The 22,421-nt window shown below is 38.6% G+C and overlaps 2 protein-coding genes and 1 long non-coding RNA gene across 3 annotated transcripts in view; 1 reads left to right on the top strand and 2 right to left on the bottom strand.

Annotated features, from left to right (window-relative positions):
* The window catches only part of LOC148731466 (uncharacterized), a 424,262-nt gene that overhangs the window by 260,545 nt on the left and 141,296 nt on the right, over positions 1-22,421 (top strand). The window lies entirely within an intron of this gene.
* Positions 1,991-12,554, bottom strand: LOC148731473 (uncharacterized). The gene is made up of 3 exons (XR_016001666.1): positions 12,327-12,554; positions 11,507-11,570; positions 1,991-2,973 (listed from the first exon to the last, which is right to left on the bottom strand). It is a non-coding gene; the product is annotated as an uncharacterized LOC148731473 (long non-coding RNA).
* On the bottom strand, positions 13,923-14,918 carry LOC148731472 (uncharacterized). The gene has a single exon (XM_088761200.1). The coding sequence runs from the start codon at positions 14,756-14,758 to the stop codon at positions 14,225-14,227; it is 534 nt and encodes a 177-aa protein (XP_088617326.1). The 5' UTR covers positions 14,759-14,918; the 3' UTR covers positions 13,923-14,224.

The following is a 22,421-nucleotide window of genomic DNA, read 5'->3' as shown; positions in this document are numbered from 1 at the left end:
CATTGCAACTATAAATCAGTTAAAAACGATCCATTTGGAGAAATCTTAATTCCTTTTTCACGAAGGCGGGACCAAGAAAATATATTAGGCCAGCTGAGGATTCGAACCTCGGTTCTTTAACAGCCTCTTTTTTTTATTCTTAGCAGAATCAAATGAATGAAAAGTCTATCTCATGCATTAGAGAGCCAGTCCTATTGTATTACTCTCTCAAAACCCGGTTTGTTTTCTATCGGCAAGTGATGGAAAATGCAGAAAAGTAATATGTTGAGTAAGAAAAGTTAAAAATATATCTTGATTAAAACATCTTCTATGGTAAACAATCCCCAGTAAAAGGCACTTTCGATATGCTGATTCTGGAAGCATTGACAGGATGGTTATCATGCTCGTACGAACCTAGATAAATGGGTGACAATTACGAACTTCAAATGTGTCTCCCAACCAAAATGTTCTCACAAACCTGTATTTGATCGCGCTCACACTTTTTAAACGTTTCCTTCTTCAATTCAAAGAGCGATGCCCTCCAGTGAATGCACGAAGCACGAGGAACCAAGAATAGACTTTCGCTGTGTTGACGTTCAATAAATAAACCTTGATGACATCTGTTTTTCAACATTTCACAGTTTCAGTTATGAAATACGTCTATCAAAGATGTTTCTGTTCAGGATGCCCTGTTATTCGCATTCCTATTTATTCCGGATGGTTGTTTTTCCTGAAGACATATTCTAAATTTTTAACCCAAGGTGACCTTCGAGGGTTATTTTACGATTTTGATTCAGCATGTCATTTTCAGTTTAGAATCAAACGTGATTCTGGAGACTGCACTTGATTCAGGAAAGGTAAATATACCGCCTCCCAGTTAGGTCAATTGGTTAGAGCGTTGTACTGTTGCGCGGTAGGTCGAGAGTTCGAGCCCCGGCCGGACCAACACTCAAGGTCTTAAAATAACTGAGGAGAATGCGCTACCTTTCTACAATATCAAGAAATGGATAGACATTCTAGTCTTCTCGGATAAGGACGAATAAACCGTAGGTCCCGTCTCTTGCATTTATTAATTAGTTAATTTGGTTAGGCAGGGGACGTTAAAGTGCCCACTCTCGAGATTACTGTGATGTGGTCTGGCCTTCTGGAAATTGGGGGCATCTGTTAGTTGCGTTTATTCATTTTAACCTGCTACAAGCAGTCTGGTGAGGTCCCTCGTACAATGTTGTAAGATTGGCCCTGAAAAGCCCCATGAAGAGTGGTCAACTAACTTATATATGTACATATGTATGTATGTATGTATGTATGTATGTATGTATGTACGTAAACAGAACATGACAAGTGCAGATCACAAAAATAGAACAATGAAAGGTTCCTTCTTTATAAAAAATGAAAATAAAACATCCTCCTGAAACTTGCAATTGAGATGGATAGCGCTCCTCTGGTGTAAAGCAGTGTGTTATCACATGAGATAAGGATACCCAAACTAAATAAATATCTTGCTAATTGAAATGCCAAAACACATATTGACAATGATTGTTAAACATTGGAGCATATCTTCCGCAAACTGTCTGGGTGAACGCGTCTGACAAATTGAAAATTTTGCTGCCTCAAATGGAGACCGTGACAGTTCTCGTTCATAATGACCAAATTTTTATATGTGGGTAAAGGTACTATACATCATGGCGCACCAAATCTCGATCTAAACATAACGGTAACCGTAACGGTAACGGTAACGGTAACTTCTGCATTATGCTTTTGGTGGGGATGATATTCGCTCATACAAGAATATTTCTCCAAAATGCAGAAGAGTGAATATAAGAAACGTATGTTCTTGTTAAGATGCTTTTATCTAATCATATATATGTTTTGTTTTTTTAGGTTTGTGGGGTTGGGTAAGGTGATTGAACCTTGTGGGGGATACTATATCCTTTTGTTCTAACACCTGTATATATTCTATATGTACTAATCTTGAAATAAATAAATAAATAAATAACTAGTAGAGCCCTGGTCCTAATTTTCCTGGTCCTAATTTTCCTCAAATCTAAACTTATAGGTTGGAAGAAGCCTCGTTGCCTCTTAACCAGGAGAGTTCGTGGTTGATTTCCGGAAAGGAAATGATGGAATTTTTTCCTGACGTCATGACAGGACGGAAAATGCGTGCACAGTTAGTACATCACGTTGTCCCATACAAAGCCTTAGAAAACTTTTCTAAGGCTTTCTATGGGAGAACGGGAGGTACCTACAGTGCGCTCATTTTTCGTCCTGTCATGAATCAGTTATCAACTGGGAGACGTGCAACAGAAGTAGATTTTTCAAAACTTTGAGCTTCTTAACATTACATACGAATTGTACTTTTTGCCTTATTCCGGCACCTATCAGCTTTTAAACTGACCAGAAGTTGACATGTCAAACAACTTGCATTTAGATAATCAAATCAGTGGTCGAATAACAAACTGTGTATTCCAGTTGGACGTATCGTGTAGCCCCCTCAATAACGCATATGCAATGGGATTACATTTGTCAGATGAATACAAAGATTATCGACTTTCTACGATGACTAATCTCCAAACTCTTTTTCATGTCATCTTTAAAGCGCTGAATAAGTTTTTTCGCCATACAGAGTTTAAAAATAAATTTTAATTGAAATCACTTTACAACTAAATACGACCTAGTGTTTCAAATTTGGATAGTAGTTTGTCATGATGACGAAACGCTGGGCTCTGATTGGTTAACAAGTTTTATTTGTTGTCTCTCCGAATACAAGCAACTCATATTGGAGCAGGTGAAATCAGTGAGTTAAGCCAATGAAAATCGAGGGATGTATTAGATAGTTAAAAACAAAAATTAGATAAGATTCCCCGTCACGCTGGCATATTAACTTCTCAGCCGGTCCGGACATAATTTATTCCATGTGTGAGTCTCTCGCATGTTATCATTGTCTGGTGGCTTTCATGATCATTTACTTCATCGTAATTTCTTATCAGTCAATCCCTGTCATAGAAACAAGAAAAAACGCAAGAAAATGGAAAAAGCCCAATAGGGAGTCATTAACACATAAAATTGCCAGCATTTCGCACGGCAGGTAGATAACCTGTTCTAAATTTCTTCGAAATGCTCCTCTCCCATCTTAAAATTCATCATAGGAAATATGTACTTACCGCAAAAAAAAACATAACCAGCATTTCGCACAGCAGATAGATAACCTGTTTCGGAAGTCTTCAACATGCTCTTCTCCCATCTTAAAATTTATCATGCAAAAATGTATTTACCTAATATAACCATAATTTCGCACAGCGGGAGGACAACCTGTTCATGATGTCTTCGAAATGCTCCTCTCCTATTTAAAGATTCATCATGCAAAATATGTATTTACTTAATATTACTAGCATATCGAAATCCTCCTCTTCCATAGTAAAATTCATCACGCAAATATGTTCTTAATATTCATCTTGTTGATCTGATCAGTGTTACTAAAGTTTGGATCAATTTCATTATCTAAGCCATTGCGCGCCTACTCCTCCCCTAACTAAACAACAGTCAACTTAGTTAATGTTGACACAGTTGTTAAAATACTGACGCTAGTGCCAAGATTTCTTCTTCTTGTAGTCATCAAATGTAAAGTAAAGTAAAGTAAGTAAGTAGTAAAGAAAAGTTTACTGATAGTGTTTCCACAGAGTGGCTCTTCATCTGTCACTAACTAAATACATTATAGGATCAACTAAAACCTATTTAATATTTACAAATATAAATTTAAAGTAGCTAAACATTCCAGTCTGTATACACTTAAAATTTAAACTAATTTAAAATTACTAAAGCCGTGCCTTCGCCCGGTTTTTTAAGTATTTAAATAAACGCGATGTAAAAATATGCAAGTCATCACAGGTTTTCAGTTCCTTTGGTAGATTATTTAATATAAAACGGCCGAGGTGTCTTGAAAGGTCTCCTTTTTTAAAGGAACCTGTAGTCTAATACAGTCTGATGAGTGCAGCTCTCTGCGTGAAGGGACTCGTTGTAAGCTCAGATATATTGGTTACTGTTTAAAATAAAGCGCTCTAAAGGTCAACTTCAGCAAATTAAAATGCCTTCTTTCTTCCGCAGGAAGCCAATTTAGCTTTAAATTTTCTCCAATGTTATTAACATATCTGCCATAAACAAAACTTGCGGCAGCAAACTCAATTTTTTGAAGGCGCTTCAGCAAGTATCGCGGCAGAGGTGAAAAGACGGAGTGACAATAGTCGCAGAGGTAGTTTGTCATCCAAGACAAAAAGGGTTTTGAGAAACCCATTCTGCACATCTTTTGTATGATAGCAGAGCACGACACGGTGTAAAATGCTTTGGAGTACTCGGCCAACACCATTAAGGTAAGTTCGCCTTTTTTCATGGCCCTGATTATATCATCTCTAATGCGCAATAAGACAATGGTGGTTGAATGGCCTTTACGGAATCCAGAGATCGTTTGCTTCAAGGATTGATTAACTTCAATATAGTCAACTATTTGTTGAGAAACAAGTTTTTCAACGACTTTTGACAAGACCAGAAGTATCGAAACTGGTCTGAAATGGCTTTCATCCGTTGCCGGATTATCTATCTTGGGAATTGGACTTAGGCGACCCACTTTCCATATACTGGGAAATATTTACTTCGAAATTGAATTGTTAATGATATTAGTAAGCGGACTGGCTATTGCTTTCGCTGCTAGCTTTATGAATCGGGCTGGAATTAGGTCTGGTCCGGTAGAAGAGTCTGCACGGAGCGTCTTTAAGGCTTGGAAAACTTCATGGTAGGTGATGGGACGAAGGTTAAATGTTAATCTGTCATCCTCATGCGGTGGTAAGTTCTTTATAACTCCAAGCAAATCTTCAAAAGGGATTGGTGGATTATTTCCTGCGAGAGTTCTTTCTGCAGTTCCCACAATGAATTTATTTAGAGAGTCAGGGTCAAATCTAATTGGTTTTTGACTTGGTTTTAGTATCCGATGAATGACGTTTCAGATTTCTTTAGGCTTTTTTGACGATAAGGCTTTTTTCACAAACTATTCGCGTGCAACACGAATGGCTCTTTTCAATTCGTTTCTCACATTTCGAAATGCATCCCAGGCTGTTGCAATGTTTGTCCGATGGGCAGCCTTCCTCAGCTTATCCCTATTGGCTTGAAGCAATTGAATCTCCTCAGTTTTCATCCAAGGGGCTGGTGGTCGCGTAAGACGAACGCGACGTAGTGGAGCGTGCCTATCAATATGCTCAACAAGTATAGAATTTAGTAGATCGAGTTGAAAGACCGGGTCATCAGACAAATAAATTAATGAAAAGGGAGCCTGATCCAAATCAGCTACGAAAGCCTGTTCATCAAAGTTTGTCATGTAGCGTATGAATGTATATCTTAGCTTGAAACGTTCCACCCTAACATTGGAACAGGCAAAGAGAATGTCGTGGTCACTGACAATCGAACAAGGAAGTATGCCAGTGTGCGTGATCCTGTCAGGACAATTGGTTAAAATGTGATCTATCAACGAGCTGGAATGCCTTGATACTCTGGTCGGCTCTTGTACCATTTGCTGCAAATGGAAAACTTCGAGTAGCTCATTATACTGCCTTGTGGTAGCAAAATCTCGGTTCAGTAAATCAATGCTCATGTCACCGGTTAGTATTAACAGGCCATCCTAGTTATTTTAAATGTGGCCGAGCATATCTTCCACGTTGATTAACCGTTCTTGTGTACTCAGAACTCTAGTTAAACGATACATGGCCCCTATAAGCACCTTGCTATGTCTATTTCTTCCCGGTATCTCCATCCATAAATGTTCGAGATCAGGGTGTAAGTTTTTTAGATCTTTTTGCCTTAAAAATTTTATATTCTCACGGATATACATGAAGACGCCTCCACCTTTCATTTTTTCATGATTACGATATTCCATCTGGTAGCCCTGGATTTTAACATATTCGAGTAGCTCAGGGTTAGCAATAAATTTTACAAATTAGCAATAAATTTTACAAATGATTGGAAAGATTATATTCTTGATTCTTCCTCCACAGTTTCTTGTTCAGGTGGTAAGAAAGTATTTGATGTTAAGTCGCTTTGACTTGGGGGCGACTGGCGGGTTTTTCCACAAACCATTCTTTTAAATGGTGTATTGATCTTGGTGGTCAGAAAGATATGCAGCCATGGATTGATGGCGCTGTTGGCGTGACCAAACCAAAAGCACACAAACATGACAATCGGCTGAAGGGCTACCTCAATATTCCATGTTTGCATGACAAATATTATGTGAGCCACATGGGCAGGAAGCCAGCATAGGGCAAAGGTGGAGGTAACAATGATCAGCATCCAAACCATTCTTCTCTTTAAAGTGCCCCGGAGATCAAAATTTACGTACATCATTTTTTTCCATTTTCGTGTTCAGTGTGTCTCCCTCACCTACACTGCCAAATTTCATTTTAGACCGAGCACCAGAAATATCTTTTTTCGGGCCGTTAAATTCCCGATTTCGCGTCGGCCATTATTTGATCGTGTTCCGGAAGTTCATCGCAGGACTCAGAGGAAGTGACGTCAGAGGCTCAACGCGAAAATCTCACACGGCAAAATGTCAAGCAAACATAACGTAGTGCTTTACTTTATTCTTCCAAAAACTAAAGAAAAAATAACGAGGCATCGATACGTAATTCAAAGCTGAAGTAATCGTGCAGACCATGCTGCAGGTATTTCTCTGCATCCGAGTCTTGCAAATAGATCAGAGCGGGAAAAACGAATGCGATTTGTGCGACCTCGCCGAGTAAACTTTAATCCTACAGAAATATTTGTGATCTACTCTGAACACCTCTCGGAGGACTGTTTCGAGAGATCTGTGTAATTTGAAGGATCTAGGTGAAGAATTCTGTCGGGTTCAGTGCCTACCGTTCAAGAAGAGTCTGTTTACGAGCCTAGTGGCCCATTAGGCCGGTGTTTAACTCCGGTTTCTGTAGCATGAAGCGACTAGGAGTACTTCTACTCCCCCCTGGATAGGATGCCAGTCCATCGCAAGGCTACCCCCAGCATTTACCCCCCAGCTGGGTTACACACGCGAGCATTTATATGCCCACGTGGATAGCCATAAGAACACGTCATCTTCAGTACGCAAGCACGACGACATCCACCACGCAGGTGCTGTCCCTGAGGACCTTCTTAGCTGTTTCAAAGTTCTCAAGAAGTACATGAGCAAATTCGATTGTCTTGTCAACGAGATGCTTTACATTAAACAATTAACACCGAGTTGGAACGTGCAAACGGATTCTATCCGTGCTAAAGTATTTGTGTAGCTACCTCTCCTATGTAAACTAGTTGTAACTCCTGAACTCGCATTTTTTAATTTTATTTTCATTTGTACCCTTGATAATGGCGTCATGAAGTCGCCGAAACGTCGGGATATTATATCGCTCGTTTTTACCTCTCTATGTGTATAGTTTGTTATGATTTTTGGTCCATCACTCCCGACCGCAAAATAACACAGAGATCTGAGGCGCTTTGAACCGCTTGTTTAATGAATTTTAAAATTATTACTCTTTTCGACAACGGAGGCAGTTATCTAGACTACGAGAAGTCCCTCCTTTTCGGCCGCGTGGTAGGCGGTTGCCCCTGATTCAACTCCTCGACTGCACTCTGTAAATATCCCACTGGTCTGCCTCATGACGGTGGGGATTTTTAAGCACTTATTTAGTTTCCTTGGCATATTAGCATGTATTGCTAATATGCCTAATCAGCCTATACAACCCGAGTTAAAATAAAGTTCCTTCTTTCCTTTTCCTCCACGAGGTGCGTCGTGCGAGTCAAAACAGAAAAGATTCAGTAAAAAAAATGCCGTTAGTGCGCTGTGAGAACTCTTGAAGTGACGCTAATGCGCCGCAGGAGGTCCATAACTATGGAATAGAGCTGTATCTTCCGCCATAAATTCTTCAGCTTTGAGAAGTCTGTAGCAGTTTTCTTTCGTGTCCTCATTCGTTGAGTTGATACACTCAGAATATCAGATAAGGAAATTGCAAAACGTATCAAATAACATAGATACCATTTTCATTTATCTATGGGAATTAATGCAAAGGAAGATGGATGAAATCACTAACAAATTTTATCTTCTTACGGTCTCATGAAGCTCCTTCTCTCCAAGTAATCATTCCATCTTTTTACAGTAAATGCACTCTACAGCATCAAAATAACACTAGGATGTACCGTGATCCGTTAATCTTAATCATTTTTCAAACCTTTTTCGCTTTACAAACGTCTGGAAGATTCTTCGCTAACGTGAGTGCGATAACCTTGCTTAGTGTAAAGAATTAAGATCGGAGGAAAAGATGGAGCTTATTCATAATAATATAATAACTTAATAACTTCTAGAGCGCTATTTTCATTCAATGATCAACAGCGCTTAATAACTTAGAATACTACAGCAAATTCAAATTTATAAAACTAAGTACATGTACATTAATATCAACAATGCATGTTAAAAATAAGAATAATTTGGAATATCCATAATAAGGATCTTAATCAGGAATAAGGATCTTAATAAGCAACTTAATTAGTAATACTAATAAAAAATTAATGTCAGACAGGGTACTTTGAGAAAGCTGCATGAAATAAATTAGGTTTCAGCTTACATTTAAAAAGCGCCCATCCATGAATAACTTTAAATGTTAAAATTATGATCTTAAAATGAACACGATGTTGTACTGGCAACCAGTGAAGTTGACAAAGCGCAGGAGAAATATGTAAATACTTACTTGAACTCAGTACAAGTCTAGCCGCAGCTTTCTGCACAGGTTGCAATTTAGCTATTTGCGACTTAGGAAGGCCATACAAAATTCCATTACAATAGTCTGAACGACTAGTGATAGTGATTCAATCCTATTCCTCTCCCTTCCTTCCCTGTTTCACATTTAATTACAATTCTTCAAGTAATATTTTCTTCTATGCCATGGCCAGTCCGAAAGACTATCGGTATTCACTAGACGCACCGTAATGCGCTATTTAAGTAAAATGATAAAGTTATTATCATCATTATTTTTAAGTGATAGTTACCTCCAAATGCGATTTACAGTGGTTTGTCAAAAGTACGCAGATAGAAACACTGAAAAAAACAGAATGCGTGCCAAAGGCAATTGAAAAGAGAGACTGGAAAGAAAAAGCAGAAAAGACAACGAACGCAAGGAAAACATGAAAGTTCTTCTCGTAGTCTGGATACATGGATAATAACAACACGCAAAGCTGACTCGATTAGCTTGTTATCGGCGCGGATGAAATGCGAGGGGACCCGCACCGAGAGCCCGCACGACTCACTTATCGTTTTAATATTTTTTGCTATTTTGTTCTTTTTTTTTTTTAACTTAAATTTTGTGTATAGTTTGTTATGATTTTCGGTCCCTCGGTCCCTACTGCAAAATAATAGACTTAAAGTGCTTTGACCCGTTTAATTAACGGACATTAGAAAATTCCTTCGCCGTTCGACACTCTGGATTCCTACTAGCGAAAACAGTTATTGTAAGCCTTTTGCATCTAGTGCTACCACGACTATGTTCCTGCAGTTTTCTGTTCCTTGAGGTTTCTTTTGCGAGAATTCGCAAATTTATTTACTTTCTTTTCTCGGCTTGTGTAACCCGTGATGAGTCAAGGATTAAGTTTTCTGCCTTGTTCGTTTGAAACAAGTTGTATCTGCTACACTTAACGTTTATGTAAGTAAATTAAAGATTACTTAACGTTGTCAAAGTTATAGAAACATTTTAGTGAGGTGGTAATACTTCATCTGCCACAAATAATATAGGCTCCTTTCTGAAGTCAACAAAACACTTCAGGAACTCGCAAGCGAAAGCTAATCTAGATTCGTCGCAATCCAAATTAATCACGTCCCTAAATAGCAGCCGGCACCCTGCAGGTACTAAGCAAATGTTTGGACTGAGAACCACTTCGTTGCGGTTTTTCGTCCATAATCTAGCGCTGCAAAATGACACTTTTGATGTACTTTGACTCATTAATCAAAATCATCGTTGTAACTCCTATCGCTCTACTTAAGTGTCAACAATTTGCGGCTGACTTCAGAGGAATAAAGGCTGATAGTTTCGAAAGAAACTGTTTGGGGCTGCGTCGGTGGGAGTTACGAAATAATTTGGATATATCAACAAAGTTGAAATGGTAAATTCGCCACCGTAATAATTACAAAAGCTGACGTTTCGAGCGTTAGCCCTTCGTCGGAGCGAATAGAGGAATTGTGGGTTGTGTGTGCTCTTCAAGGCAGAAAATGGAGCTACGTTATTGGTGGGTGCGCCAATGATAAATCACCATATTAGAGGAGGCTTATATATCCAGAAGACGATAAAGAAATTTAAAAGACACTTCGAGAGAATTTATATCGAAGGCCGCACAATACTTGTAAAGCGTTGATCAAATGATCATGACGTCATATCAACGGGCCATTTGAACTGCTTTTGTTTTGGTGAAGTAATGAAGACAGGCTTTTGTGGTTACGTCAATTAAGTGGAAATAGTTTACTTTTCCTGGTTACGTTTCGTTGCACTCGCTTAAACAAAATTTCATCGCTGAAGAAAAGTCAACTTGAATTAAAGGAAGAAGTAAACTGAAAATAAAGCTGGTAAAGACTTTCTCTAACTTGAGCTAAGAGATCCATTTGAAGTAACACGCAACCTGCTTTGAAGCATTGATATTTGGTGTCCAACCAAACATAGGAGCTCTTTTGTTGAGTTGATAAACTCAGAATATTAGATTAGGAAATTACAAAGCGTATCAAAATAACATCAACAACATTTTTACTGATTTATGCGAATTAGTGCTAAGGAAGATGGAAGAAATCACGGTCAAATTTCATCTTGTTACGGTCTCATGAAGCTCCTTCTCCTCCAGTATAGGAACTCTAGGAAGTATTTTCGCTTGAAAAGAGTTTTATCTGCTTCTCATAACTTTCATGCAAGTGAAACTAAGGTACTTATTGCTGTCAAGTTTTGGAAACTTTTCGTGAGGTGGTGATTTATCATTGGCGATAAAGAATATAGGCTCCTTTCAGTCAACAAAAACTAGTCAACAAAACGCTCTACGAACTCGAAAGCGAAAGCTTCTTTGGCCTTGAGGCAAACCAAATTATCTGCATCCCTAAATAGTTGCACCCTGCGGGTTTTATATCAATTGTTTTACTGACAACTATTGAATTCGCTTTGGTTTGATTCTTGGTCATTATCTGTCCGCAGCAAAACAACACTAGGATGTGCCTTGACACGTTAATCTTAACTATTTTTCGAAGTTCTCTCGCTTAACAAAAGTTTGGAAAATTCTTCGTTAATGTGGGTGTAATAACCTTACTTAGCGTAAAAAGTGAGAAGGCGGGTAAGATGGAGCTTACCCAACCCCCCCTCCCTCCCTGTTCCACATTATATTAAAGTTCCTTATGTATCATTAGCTATTATACCATCCCGATAGACTATTGTACAGCGCATCGTAATGCGCTATATATGTAAAATAATAGTTATTATTTTCATTATCACTAAGTGATAGTTACCTCCAAATGTGATTCACATGAAATCGATGCCAGTGGTTTCTCCCAACATACACAAATAGAAACACTGAAACAAAAAAATGCGTGCGTTAAGCAATCGGAAAGAGAATAAGTAAGAAATAACACCGACGCAAGGAGAATATGGACGTTCTTCTCGTAGTCTGCATAAATGAAAAATAACAAAGCGCAAAACTGACACGACAACCGCAGATTCGATTAGTTTGATGTAAGCGCGAATAAAAAATCTGAATAGTGTTGCGAGGGAACCTACACTAAGAGCCCGAGCAAGTCACGTATCGTTGAAATAATTTTTGCTGCAGTTCGCTTCGTTAACTTGATAAGACTTGAAACAAACTCGCTTGTGATCACTCAAGGATTACAATTGAGGTGGATCATAATAGTTGCAAAGTTTAAAATCGGAACGGGGACAGGACTTTGATTATTATCGGCAAAGAAAATGTACTTTTCGCAGTCTATTCAAGCCTTTTTCAGAATTATTTTCCATAGTCATTCGAGTTCATCCAATGGGTTGATACACTCAGTAAATCTTGTCATAAAATCGTGAAGCGCATCAAAATAGCATCACTTACATTTTCACAAAACGATATTTCAAGAATGGGACAAGAAAGCGTGGTGAAACTTCACGTTGTTGCTGAGCTGGCTAATCTTTCTGCTCCAAACAGTCGTCAAATCTTTTAAAGCGAATGTCGCATCCATCTTAGGACGGAAAGTTTTTTGGTTTAATTCAAACTAATTTAACCTCGCTTAAAAGCAGTTGTAGTTTTGGTTATCCTTAGGTGTAACTGAAATAAAGTCATCTTACCGTTGTCAAACTTTCAGACACCTCATAGCAAGATAATAGTACTCCTTTTGCGATAACGAATAGAGGCTGCTCTCCGTGATCAAAAAAGCACCCGGTGAACATGAAAGCGAAAGCTAATCTGGCTTCGACACCAAACACATTAATGACGTCTCTAAATAGCTGCACCCTGCAGGCTATATCAATTGTTTTACTGACAACTATTAATTGAATTCACTTGATTTGTTATGATGTTTGGTCATCATCATCCCAGTGAGAAAAACTACGCTTAAATGTGCTTTGAACCGTTGATCTGTATCATATTTTAAACCTCTTTCGCTTGCCATAAGTGTGGAATTCGAGGCTGATGACCTCAAAAGTTATAGATATCTCTAATTATTAAAAACTGGATCATTCGATAATGCAATTCAAGACTTTTCATTGGCTTAGCCATAATGGTATATGAGCCAATATATCATAAACTACGATATGGTAAGCGTACGCATAAGCTTAAAATTGAAAGGGAGCTAAAAATGTAATAAAATTGAATAATTTAATGTAGCGTTTTAATAAAACAATTATTCCACTCGCGTTTGTTGGATATGAGATGATTATAGCCAACTCGGCGCTACACACCTCGTTGGCTATCTATCATCTCATATCCAACGCGTGCTGGTGGAATAATTGTTAAATATCGCTGAGTTTCTTAAACATCTCTGATTTTTTTAAGTCCCGTCAAATTCTTAATATCACAAAAGATCCTTTGATTCAAATATTTTTAAAGGTAAAGAGTGACTTAAAATGTTTTTATATTCAACTTTATACTAATAATTTGGGGATTTTTCCTTGCGTCATCTTCATGTCTAATCTTTTCCCCAAAATTACAGTGATATAATCAGAATTTTTACTACGACAGAAACTCTATTAATTTTAAGCACCTCTCATGTCGATGACGTAAGTTGGAAGACTCAAATTATCTATCAAAAAGTATTGTATTGTAAGTTCTGAGGCAGAATTTTGAGCAGGGCCAAATGCTTGACTTGATATTCACTGACCCTATCCTCCCTCCCCACTGCTATGTCTCAATACACTCCAATTTCCTTTCTGGTGTCCATTTCCCAATGGTTTGTTCGTTTAGCATCGATATAAGTTTTTTCGTATTGTAATTTCCTTACAGAAAGGTTACCGTAGCAACGATGCAGCCCTTAAGAAACACCATTCACACTTGCTTGATTTACCTGTTATTTTCAAACAAATAAGTAGCATGTATTGTCATTATGGGATTGTAATCAGCTATACAAAAGTTCAACCCTCAAAACCCAAGAACTGATTAACAGGTAACTTTTCCCTATTTTTTTCAAATGTTATCCAGCAAACAGCTAATAAGAATACCAAACTTATTAGGAAGATGTTGTTATCTTGATCTAACTCCAAAGTCTTGTAACTAATTCACAGGAAACGTGTAACAGCTACAAGGGAGAATTCACCATCAGATTGTGGGAGTAAGGTAAAGTCTGTTTACGAGCCTAGTGGCCCATTACGCCGGTGCTAAACTCCGGTTTCTGTAGCATGAAGCGACAAGCAGTATTTTTACTTCCCCTGGGTGGAATGCCAGTCGATCGCAGGGTTACCCCCAGCATTAAATTTGCCGGTACCCATTTATACACCTGGGTGAAGAGAGGCACTGTGAGAGTAAAGTGTCTTGCCTAAGAACACAACACAATGTCCCGGCCGGGGCACGAACCCGGACCACTCGATCCAGAGTCGAGCGTACAAACCATGAGGTCACCGCACCTCCACAGATCGTGCGAGTAAAGGGGTTAAAATAGTCGATGCAGTTGCCTTAATGCCACCTCACTTTTTTAATGATTTTAATCGCCATTTCGCCAGATGAACAAGGCCTCGTAAAACTATAAGATTTATTAGGTACGAACATAAATGTTCCCGGGTGGATTAAGCGCATTTTTTACATGATTGTCACACTCTTTTCCACAAGGATCATGGACAGGCCAGCCAGTCGTATCGCTAGAGTCGAGGCGGTAATAGATACGGGAATAAGGGTTCTCGTGGCAGCATAGCGTTACTCCATTCACTATCTCAAGTCGCGGCACTGATGGCGGCAAAGTGTTCTTACATGTGTTAGTCACATGCTTGACAACTCGACAGTTGACGTTACCTTCCTGCCAATCAACCAAGTTGCTTGTTCCCAGATGACACACCAGCCAGTTGTTTGTGTTGCTCTTGATGAGGACCTGTCTGCCGAGTTGTTTCCAGAGTGAGAAGTTCACGGCGTTATAATCTGTTTCATTCAGTGGAGCTGTTCGTGATATGCCATCGTAGCCGTGTGCTGGCCAGTTTGGCCTTGGTGTCACAACGTTTGTAACACTTGTAAAAACATCGTAGTTGGTGAACGTATAACTCCAAACTAGAGTCCAGCCTCCTCCATCACCCTCCATGTCGCAGTAAACCCGAAACGCGTTAGACTGGGAGCCACCGATTGGATCTATCCAATAAACACCCTCGAGGGAGGGAAAGAAGATCGTAGATAGTTTGGTCGAGGTAGTACTCACAAGACTGGCAGTGGAGGATTTTGTTCTCCAACAAAATGTAAAGGAAAGTTATTCTGGATATGGGCAATGGCATCATATGGGTCTCCTTCTTTTATATTCACCGTGTTCACCCTTGGAGCACTAAACGCAGCAGTAAATTGTAAGGCATGCGCAACGAGATCAATCTTTGATGACCAGGTGCTAATTTCCCACGCAAAATTTCCAAGGAAGTAAAACATTGAAAAGCTGAGACGTGTAAATATGCAAGACCCTCACCCCTTCGTGTTCACCCCTTGGTGTTTACCCCTCACCCCTCAGTTACATGCTCACCAAGACTTCTTACCATTCTCTTGTTTTAGAGCCGGACCAATAAGTTGTGGGCGTGTCCAAGGGTAGCAAGAGAGAGGACATGGATAACGAAGGTGGAGGAAGCATTTAAGTCCTGGCTTTAGATGAGATATGGGAGACTACAAAAACGACTCTTGCGATTAAAAAAGTATCAAGAAGTAAAGTGAACTAACATTAATAAGTGATGATGTCATTACCCAATGACGTTTGAAAAGCAAAAATAAATTATCAAGATTTTATCGACATCTTGAAAAATTTGCCCTGGTATCTCACCACTTCGCATAAAAAAAAAGCTTTATGGAATTACACTCAAAAACGAAAAGGGGAATGTGAATTTAGACTTATTTCGGAGTGAGTAGATTAGGAAGCTTCTTATCTTCTGTAGGGGCAATTCAGTTGTCCTAAAACTAGAAGAAAGATCTGTGTTAAAAAAACAAAGCTTTCAGATTTCAAACAGACAATAATGGAATTTCTCTTCGAATGTTCAACTCATTGACTCACGAGTGAACGCAGATATGTATCATTTTGTTTATCGTATAAAAACCATGGGCCTTTACTGACAAAAGATTCGATGAATGACCCTAAATTGACATATAATCATTTGGCAAACACATTGTATCGAAGGACTATCCTATTAGCAATATTTCCTTTCTATTCTTTACTCTGAATTTTGCCTAAAGAACAGAAAAGTTTTCTTACCCTCTAGTATTTACCTTTCTTTCCATGTCGGTCTAAACAGGTAATATTGAAGGAATTTAAGACATAGTTTAGTACGATTGTTTCAGGGTATACATGAATCTGTCTACTAAGGAGAGGATAAACAACCTTAACGTTTTTGTCAATTTTTTTACTTTTATCATTTGCCTAAAAGTAATGAATTAGGACTGTGACACAGGTTAACTCGATCTAGAGGCAGATCCTTTCATGTCATGCCTTTTGTTCGCGCCCAAAGCATTACCTGACATTCCGCCTGGTTTTTTTTAAGTCTTAGAAACGAGACTAGCGTACTCACCTTAATTATTTGAGTTTGCAAACCTCGATGAAAGTAAGTTCTTAACTACTTTCATCAATATTTACCTCCATAATCCTTTCTTTCCTTTCGTACTCCACTCGGTAACTTTCAATTTTTTTCAATCAGCGCACAAATTTTGTTTTTTTTTGTTCATGAATCCTTTTCAGCCTAGTGCAATGATCAATCAATCAATCAAATAATCAATAAATCAATTAATACTTTATTTACCCACGTAGCGTCAAGGAGCTCATAGAGCTTGTTCAAAATACGTACGTGCCTCTAAGATTAAGAATCTAAAAAACCTAATACATACTGTCAAAACCTAATTGATTAGAAATTAAAATAACTAACAATTAATATTAAAATTTAAGTCTGTACAGTAAAATTCAAAGTCACTTAAATACAGGTATAAAATGGTGAAGCACTAGCTTAAATAATTTAAAATTAAGGTTAAAAATTAACTTTGTACGATGAAATTGAGAGTCACTTAAATACAAGTATAAAATGGAGAAGCACCTAAGTTTCAATGTTCTCAATAGCTTCTTAAAAACTTTGATATTACTGGTCAGTTTTACACTTGTAGGTAATCCATTCCACAGCTGCGCACTCATATAAGTGAAAGATTTTTTTATAAATTTTAAATTAAATTTAGTTGCGCACATATTAATGCCGGTTCCTCTCAGATTGTACATAGTTTCCCTAAAACTACAAAAATCTCTGATATATTTGGGACCGTCGTTATGCAAACATTTATATAACAGAATAAGATATTGTTGTTCCTTTCTCTGGTCTAACGTTTCCATATTCAAGATTCGCAGCAATTCATCATAAAGGGTAGACTTGAGATAACCTAGCAGTGATCTAAGAATATAATAGTTGGCATCTTCTAGCCGATTCGCTTGCACTTTCCCCAATCCAAGAAAGAGGGGGCAACAGTATTCAAAATGAGGGAGAATGAAAGTTTTATAGAGCCTTAACATAACATTGCCAGGGACAAAACGCCTGATTCTCCTAAGTGCGCCACTGTTAGCGTATACCTTTTGAAGCTGTTTAGTAATGTGATCCTTGAAAGATAGCATACTATCAAGCTCAATGCCAAGTAATTTGATAGATGGCAGTGTCTCAATGACAGAGCTGTGTATGGCCAGGTATTTATTTATACTCGAAATTTATGGAGCTTGTCAGGCACCTAGCTGAGATAGCTAATGAATCGAGTAGAAAATAAATGAAAATATAATATTAAAAAGTTACAATAAAAGTTCAGAGAAGATAAGTAAATAATAAGGTTAACTAATTAATTAATCAATCAATCAATTAATAACATTATTGAATACACTAATGTAGCTATATACATGCTACTGAAAAGATAGGGTACTAAAACTACATCGAGAGTAAGAATTACATTAAGTCTAAGAGCTACAAAGGGTACAATTACATACGTCAAAAGTAATTTTCCTGATACGTGTTACAAACTCTGTTAGTGTTCGTGAAGTTCTTAAGTCATTATTTAAAGAGTTCCAGATTTTTGGACCAAACTACCTGAAAGTATTTAGCCCATGTTTAGTAGTGTTGACTCTGGGTTGTACAAGAATCAGTTCGCCAGGTAGGTTGTGTGAGTTGTTTACTTACAGGGACCAATGGGTATTGCTTGCGTCTTTGTGTTGTTGATCACCAGATGATTCTCTCGAAACCACGATGATGACCGCTCAAGACCATTATCCACTACAAATTCGAGAGCCATGGGCGAGACGTCTGAGGCATACATAGTTGTGTCTTCGGCGTATAACCTCAGAGATACATCCGGTATGGCGTAGTTCAAGTCATTTATAAAAATGTTAAACAGCAGCGGTCCGAGGAGGGACCCTTGGGGAACGCCCACCATTACTTCTGAGTAGTTGGAGCAAACACCGGACAACTTAACTCGCTTTCTTCGTCCCAACAAATAGGAAGAAATCAAGTTTAATGCAGACGGAGAGGAGCCATACGCTTTTAATTTAGCCAATAGGAGGTTATGATTAACAGAATCAAATGCTTTCGACAGGTCTACTGCCACGGCTACAACTGCCTCCCTTTTGTAAAGGCTTCGCCTCCAGTCCTTAGTCATCTTCAAGAGTGCGGTGCAAAAAGAGTGTTTCTTCAAGAACCCAGATAGATTCGGAGAAAGATGTTCATGGAAAGCGCCGTACAGCTGGTCAAACATAACCTTCTCGTACACTTTAGAAATGGCGGTAAGAATGGAAACAGGACGATAATTTTCTTTGCGTGTATCCTCATCTTTTTTAAATACCGGTGTCAAGTTCCCACTCTTCCATTCGGTTGGCCATGATTGGTTCATAATCAGATAGTTGATCATCTGTGTTATCTCCTCCGTTAGGATGGGAGCAGCGAGCCTTAAGAGACGCGGTGAAATTCCATCCACGCCAACAGCCTTCCGGAGATTTAGATTGTCTAAGATTTGACGAACATAGCCACATCTCACAGGCTGGAAGACAAACTGATCTAGCAGCATTTTGCAAGCGATTAGATTTACACTTGGATGATCGTTGAAGTCATTTTCACGGTTATTTGTTGAAACTACATTGGCGAAATAGCTATTAAACATTTCCACCACCTGCCTGGGTTCCGTCGTGACCACCCCGTTTTCAACAAGAGTTATGTTACTTAGTTTATTTATGCCAAAGTTAGGAAGCAGAGGCTTCATTTTCTTCCAAAACTCACCAGGATGTTTGGGTCCCGATGCCGTGTCGTAACAAAATTTACTTATTCGTTTGCGCTTAAGTAAAGTTACTTTATTACGTTGTTACTTACAAGCAACAGCGTTGTTGATTAACTACGTTGCTTTATTATGCTGTTGCTTATGATGAAATGAATTACGGCCGCGATAAAGCACGGATGACATCAGATCTCAGGGGGCGTGTCAAAAGTTCCTAAGCTAAAACTGGGTACCGAATGACATAATTTAAAAAAATCACGTGCTGGTATTACAGCAGACTCGGCCGACATTATAGAAGGTAACCCCACCCCCTCCCCTCTAAGGCCTTAGTATATCAGTGAGCCCCCTCTTTGGTAGTCAATTTTTGATTGTCCCTGCTTTAACAGTCCTCTAACGACGACTGACTCCTTCTCCGTCCTCCTGAAAAATAATGTGATCCCCCAAATTTCCCCTCCACTGCGATCAATAACGAGTGGTCTCTAATCTCATAATGAATAACATTATCACTCACTCTTTCTTTTTGTTCATCAAAAATTTTCGTATTCCAGGCCCTACAATTTAAAATGGGAAAGAATGTTTCATTCAAAAAGTTCTTATAAACCCTGAAGCTAAAAGATTTAGAACAGTTACGCACGTGTTAAACAAAGTCGTTGCCATTAATGAATTCACATCAGCCCTCTAAAAGGTTACGAGCCCGACAACGTTGGTAAGTAACAGGCTGAAAAAGGATAACCTCGTACCTTATTTAAGGAGTCGAATATTAACCAAAATGCTTAGTATTTTTGACAGGGTCATTTCAAAAAAAGAAAATCTACCTTTATGATAGTTGCGTTTATTTGTGTGTCGCTTTTTTGACGAACTCTGTGGATAAATGAGACATGAAATGAGTCAACGTGGGGACTGAAGCAGTCAGACAATCAGGTGTAACATTAAAACCTGTCGTTCTCGGTCAAAGTAATGGTCACACCATATCACCTCAGAGCGAGACCAGACTCATCCCCAATCTTTCCCTCGCCTAAGGACCCGTTACTATATATCACCAGGGGATGGCGAGGAGGATTTTAAGGGGTTCACAAAGTTTTTAGGGGGAACAGAGGGGGATCATTTGTCGTTAACGGGATATAAAGGGGAGACGTTAGAAAATTGAGGGTCATTTCAATACTACAGAGCCCTATGGGAAGGACTTTGTCAGGTGAATTTTTAACTGTGATACATCGAAATATTCCAGCCCTCTTCCCCCCACTAGGCAAGAATAATGAAGCCTCCATTTCCTATTTCAGTTGAATTAGGGCAGATGACTAGCGTAACACTTATGATCTATCTATAACGTTTCCTGCATGTTGGAAAAGACGATATCAAATGTCACTTACATTTTCTTGTTCTCAATGTAATTTCCATCTAAAAGATATAAATAACCTACAAAATTGTCACTTAGAGTGAAAAAAAGTAATCGTTAAACTAAAACAGCGCGAAAGGTTCAAATAGGTCTGTAAAAGGAAAAAAATACTAGGAAAAAAAAAGAACTAGAAAATTTTTTAAACATAAAGCGTATGTGTAAAGGGTATCCAATTGAACTTTGCCAGAACGCTATGTGGCTGTAACAAACTGTGACTCATTGGCTTGTCTATTAGCTTAAAACTCCTCAAAGATGTCAGATATTTTGGTTCTGACTCCTTGAAATTCCCCCTCCTAGCCACACATTTGCACAGACGTCAATCGAACGACTGTTAGCGCGCTTTTTCCCACCAAATGCGCTCTACGACGAGAGGATGATTTTCTGATATCTAACACTTTACATCCCTACATCAGTTATCTATTCATTTCCTGGTGCTCACAGGAAGAATTTGGTTAACAGTCAATGCAAGCGCTTCTTTTGTTTGAGATCATTTCCTTCACTCTCGTGACCTTAACATTTGATTTAGGAGTGGAAATATTGTAAATGAAATTATAAGTTGGTAACTTTTAGGGATCGAAGGGTTAATTTAAGGTGCGTTGTTTCACATTTGATTCACCTGCCTTGCCAAGCTTCAGTTTCATTTTAGTTATGGATATCTCTTGCTGGTGCGCATTATCTCCAACTCTACCCTTTGCAGTCTGCAGTTTTTCTATTTTATCGTTATGCTCGTTGATCTTGTTCATTAAATTTGTTACACCAGATTGAAGCCAACCGCCTTCGTTGCTCAGCCTGGAGATTGCACATTTTAGCTCGGCCTCTTTTCTATTTCAAAGAGGAAATCAGAGAAGAAAAACAGGTTGAACTTCTTAGATCAAATGTTTGAGATTGTCAATAATGTTACTGCGCATGTTTATAAAATGAAGGCTAGGCTACCCAGTGATATTCACCTTAGCTCTGAATAGCCTTTTTAACCTTTTATACCATAACATCACAATACATATTCTCCATACTGTTTTCTATTCATTTTTTAAGACTATGACAAGGAGAATTTGCTCAACAATCAATTGCAAGAGCTTCTCCAAATGGTGACCATTTCCTATATTCCTGTGACGTTAATGCGTAGTGCGGGGGTGATATTGTAAGGAAAAATACGAGGCAGTCATTCTTAAGCTAGAGGTCCAAGGACTCAACGTTTTGGTTCTGTTTTTTGAGGGTCCCAGTCAAAATAGGCTCGTTTTCTTTTCCGTTCAACGTAATATCGAGAGCGTAAATAATAGTGAGTGACTTATTTGTTAAACTTTATTCAGTATTACAAATCAAGAGAGGATTTAATAAAGGAACACCTACCGATCCCTTTTTTTTCTTTCTTGCTGAAGAAATAGAACAGCAACAAGCAATAAATCATAATGCACGTGTATTAATAGCAAGGGGAACGAATTCATATACATCTTTATATTCGAGAACTTCAAATTTCCTCTAGTTTTTCTTTCCAATACATGTTCTGTTGATGCTTCTTTCTTAAGGAATTGATTGTGATTGATGCAACTGCTCTGGCTGAGCTCAGTCCGCCATTCTTGAACCTTTAAAAGAAAGTGCAAAATATAGGGATCTAAGCGACGCATGCGCACCTAAATTTCACTGCACACCAGCAGTTTTACAAATCTACAAGCCGTGTTGTTTGAGGAAGGGCTGGGCTTTACTATTAACAAACATATGAAACATTTGTATGAACTGCGGTTATGAAACGTATATGTGCCCGATCCTTCGCAGTAAAGCACTATTTGAGCAATAGTGAAATCAGACCCGAAAAAAATTTCAGGCCTGTACGGGATTCGAACCACTGACCTCTGCGATACTAGTGCAGCGCTCTACCAATTGAGCTAACAAGCCAACTGGGAGCAGGCCATCAAATTAACTCGACATAAACCCGTAGATGATAAATCAAACAACAACAAACTTATGAAACATATTTTATCTGCGGGTTTATGTCGAATTAATTTGATGGCCTGCTCCCAGTTGGCTTGTTAGCTCAATTGGTAGAGCGCTGCACTAGTATCGCAGAGGTCAGTGGTTCGATTCCCGTACAGGCCTGAAATTTTTT

The sequence above is a fragment of the Stylophora pistillata genome, chromosome 5 (genome assembly GCF_964205215.1).
Source record: "Stylophora pistillata chromosome 5, jaStyPist1.2, whole genome shotgun sequence".
NCBI lineage: Eukaryota > Metazoa > Cnidaria > Anthozoa > Scleractinia > Pocilloporidae > Stylophora > Stylophora pistillata.
Note: the sequence above shows the minus strand (reverse complement) of the source record. Positions and strands in the feature narration are given on the sequence as shown.

Bases quoted from the DNA above. Each gene is read 5' to 3' on its own strand.
- LOC148731472 (XM_088761200.1), bottom strand. From the start codon at position 14,758: ATGGAGGGTGATGGAGGAGGCTGGACTCTAGTTTGGAGTTATACGTTC.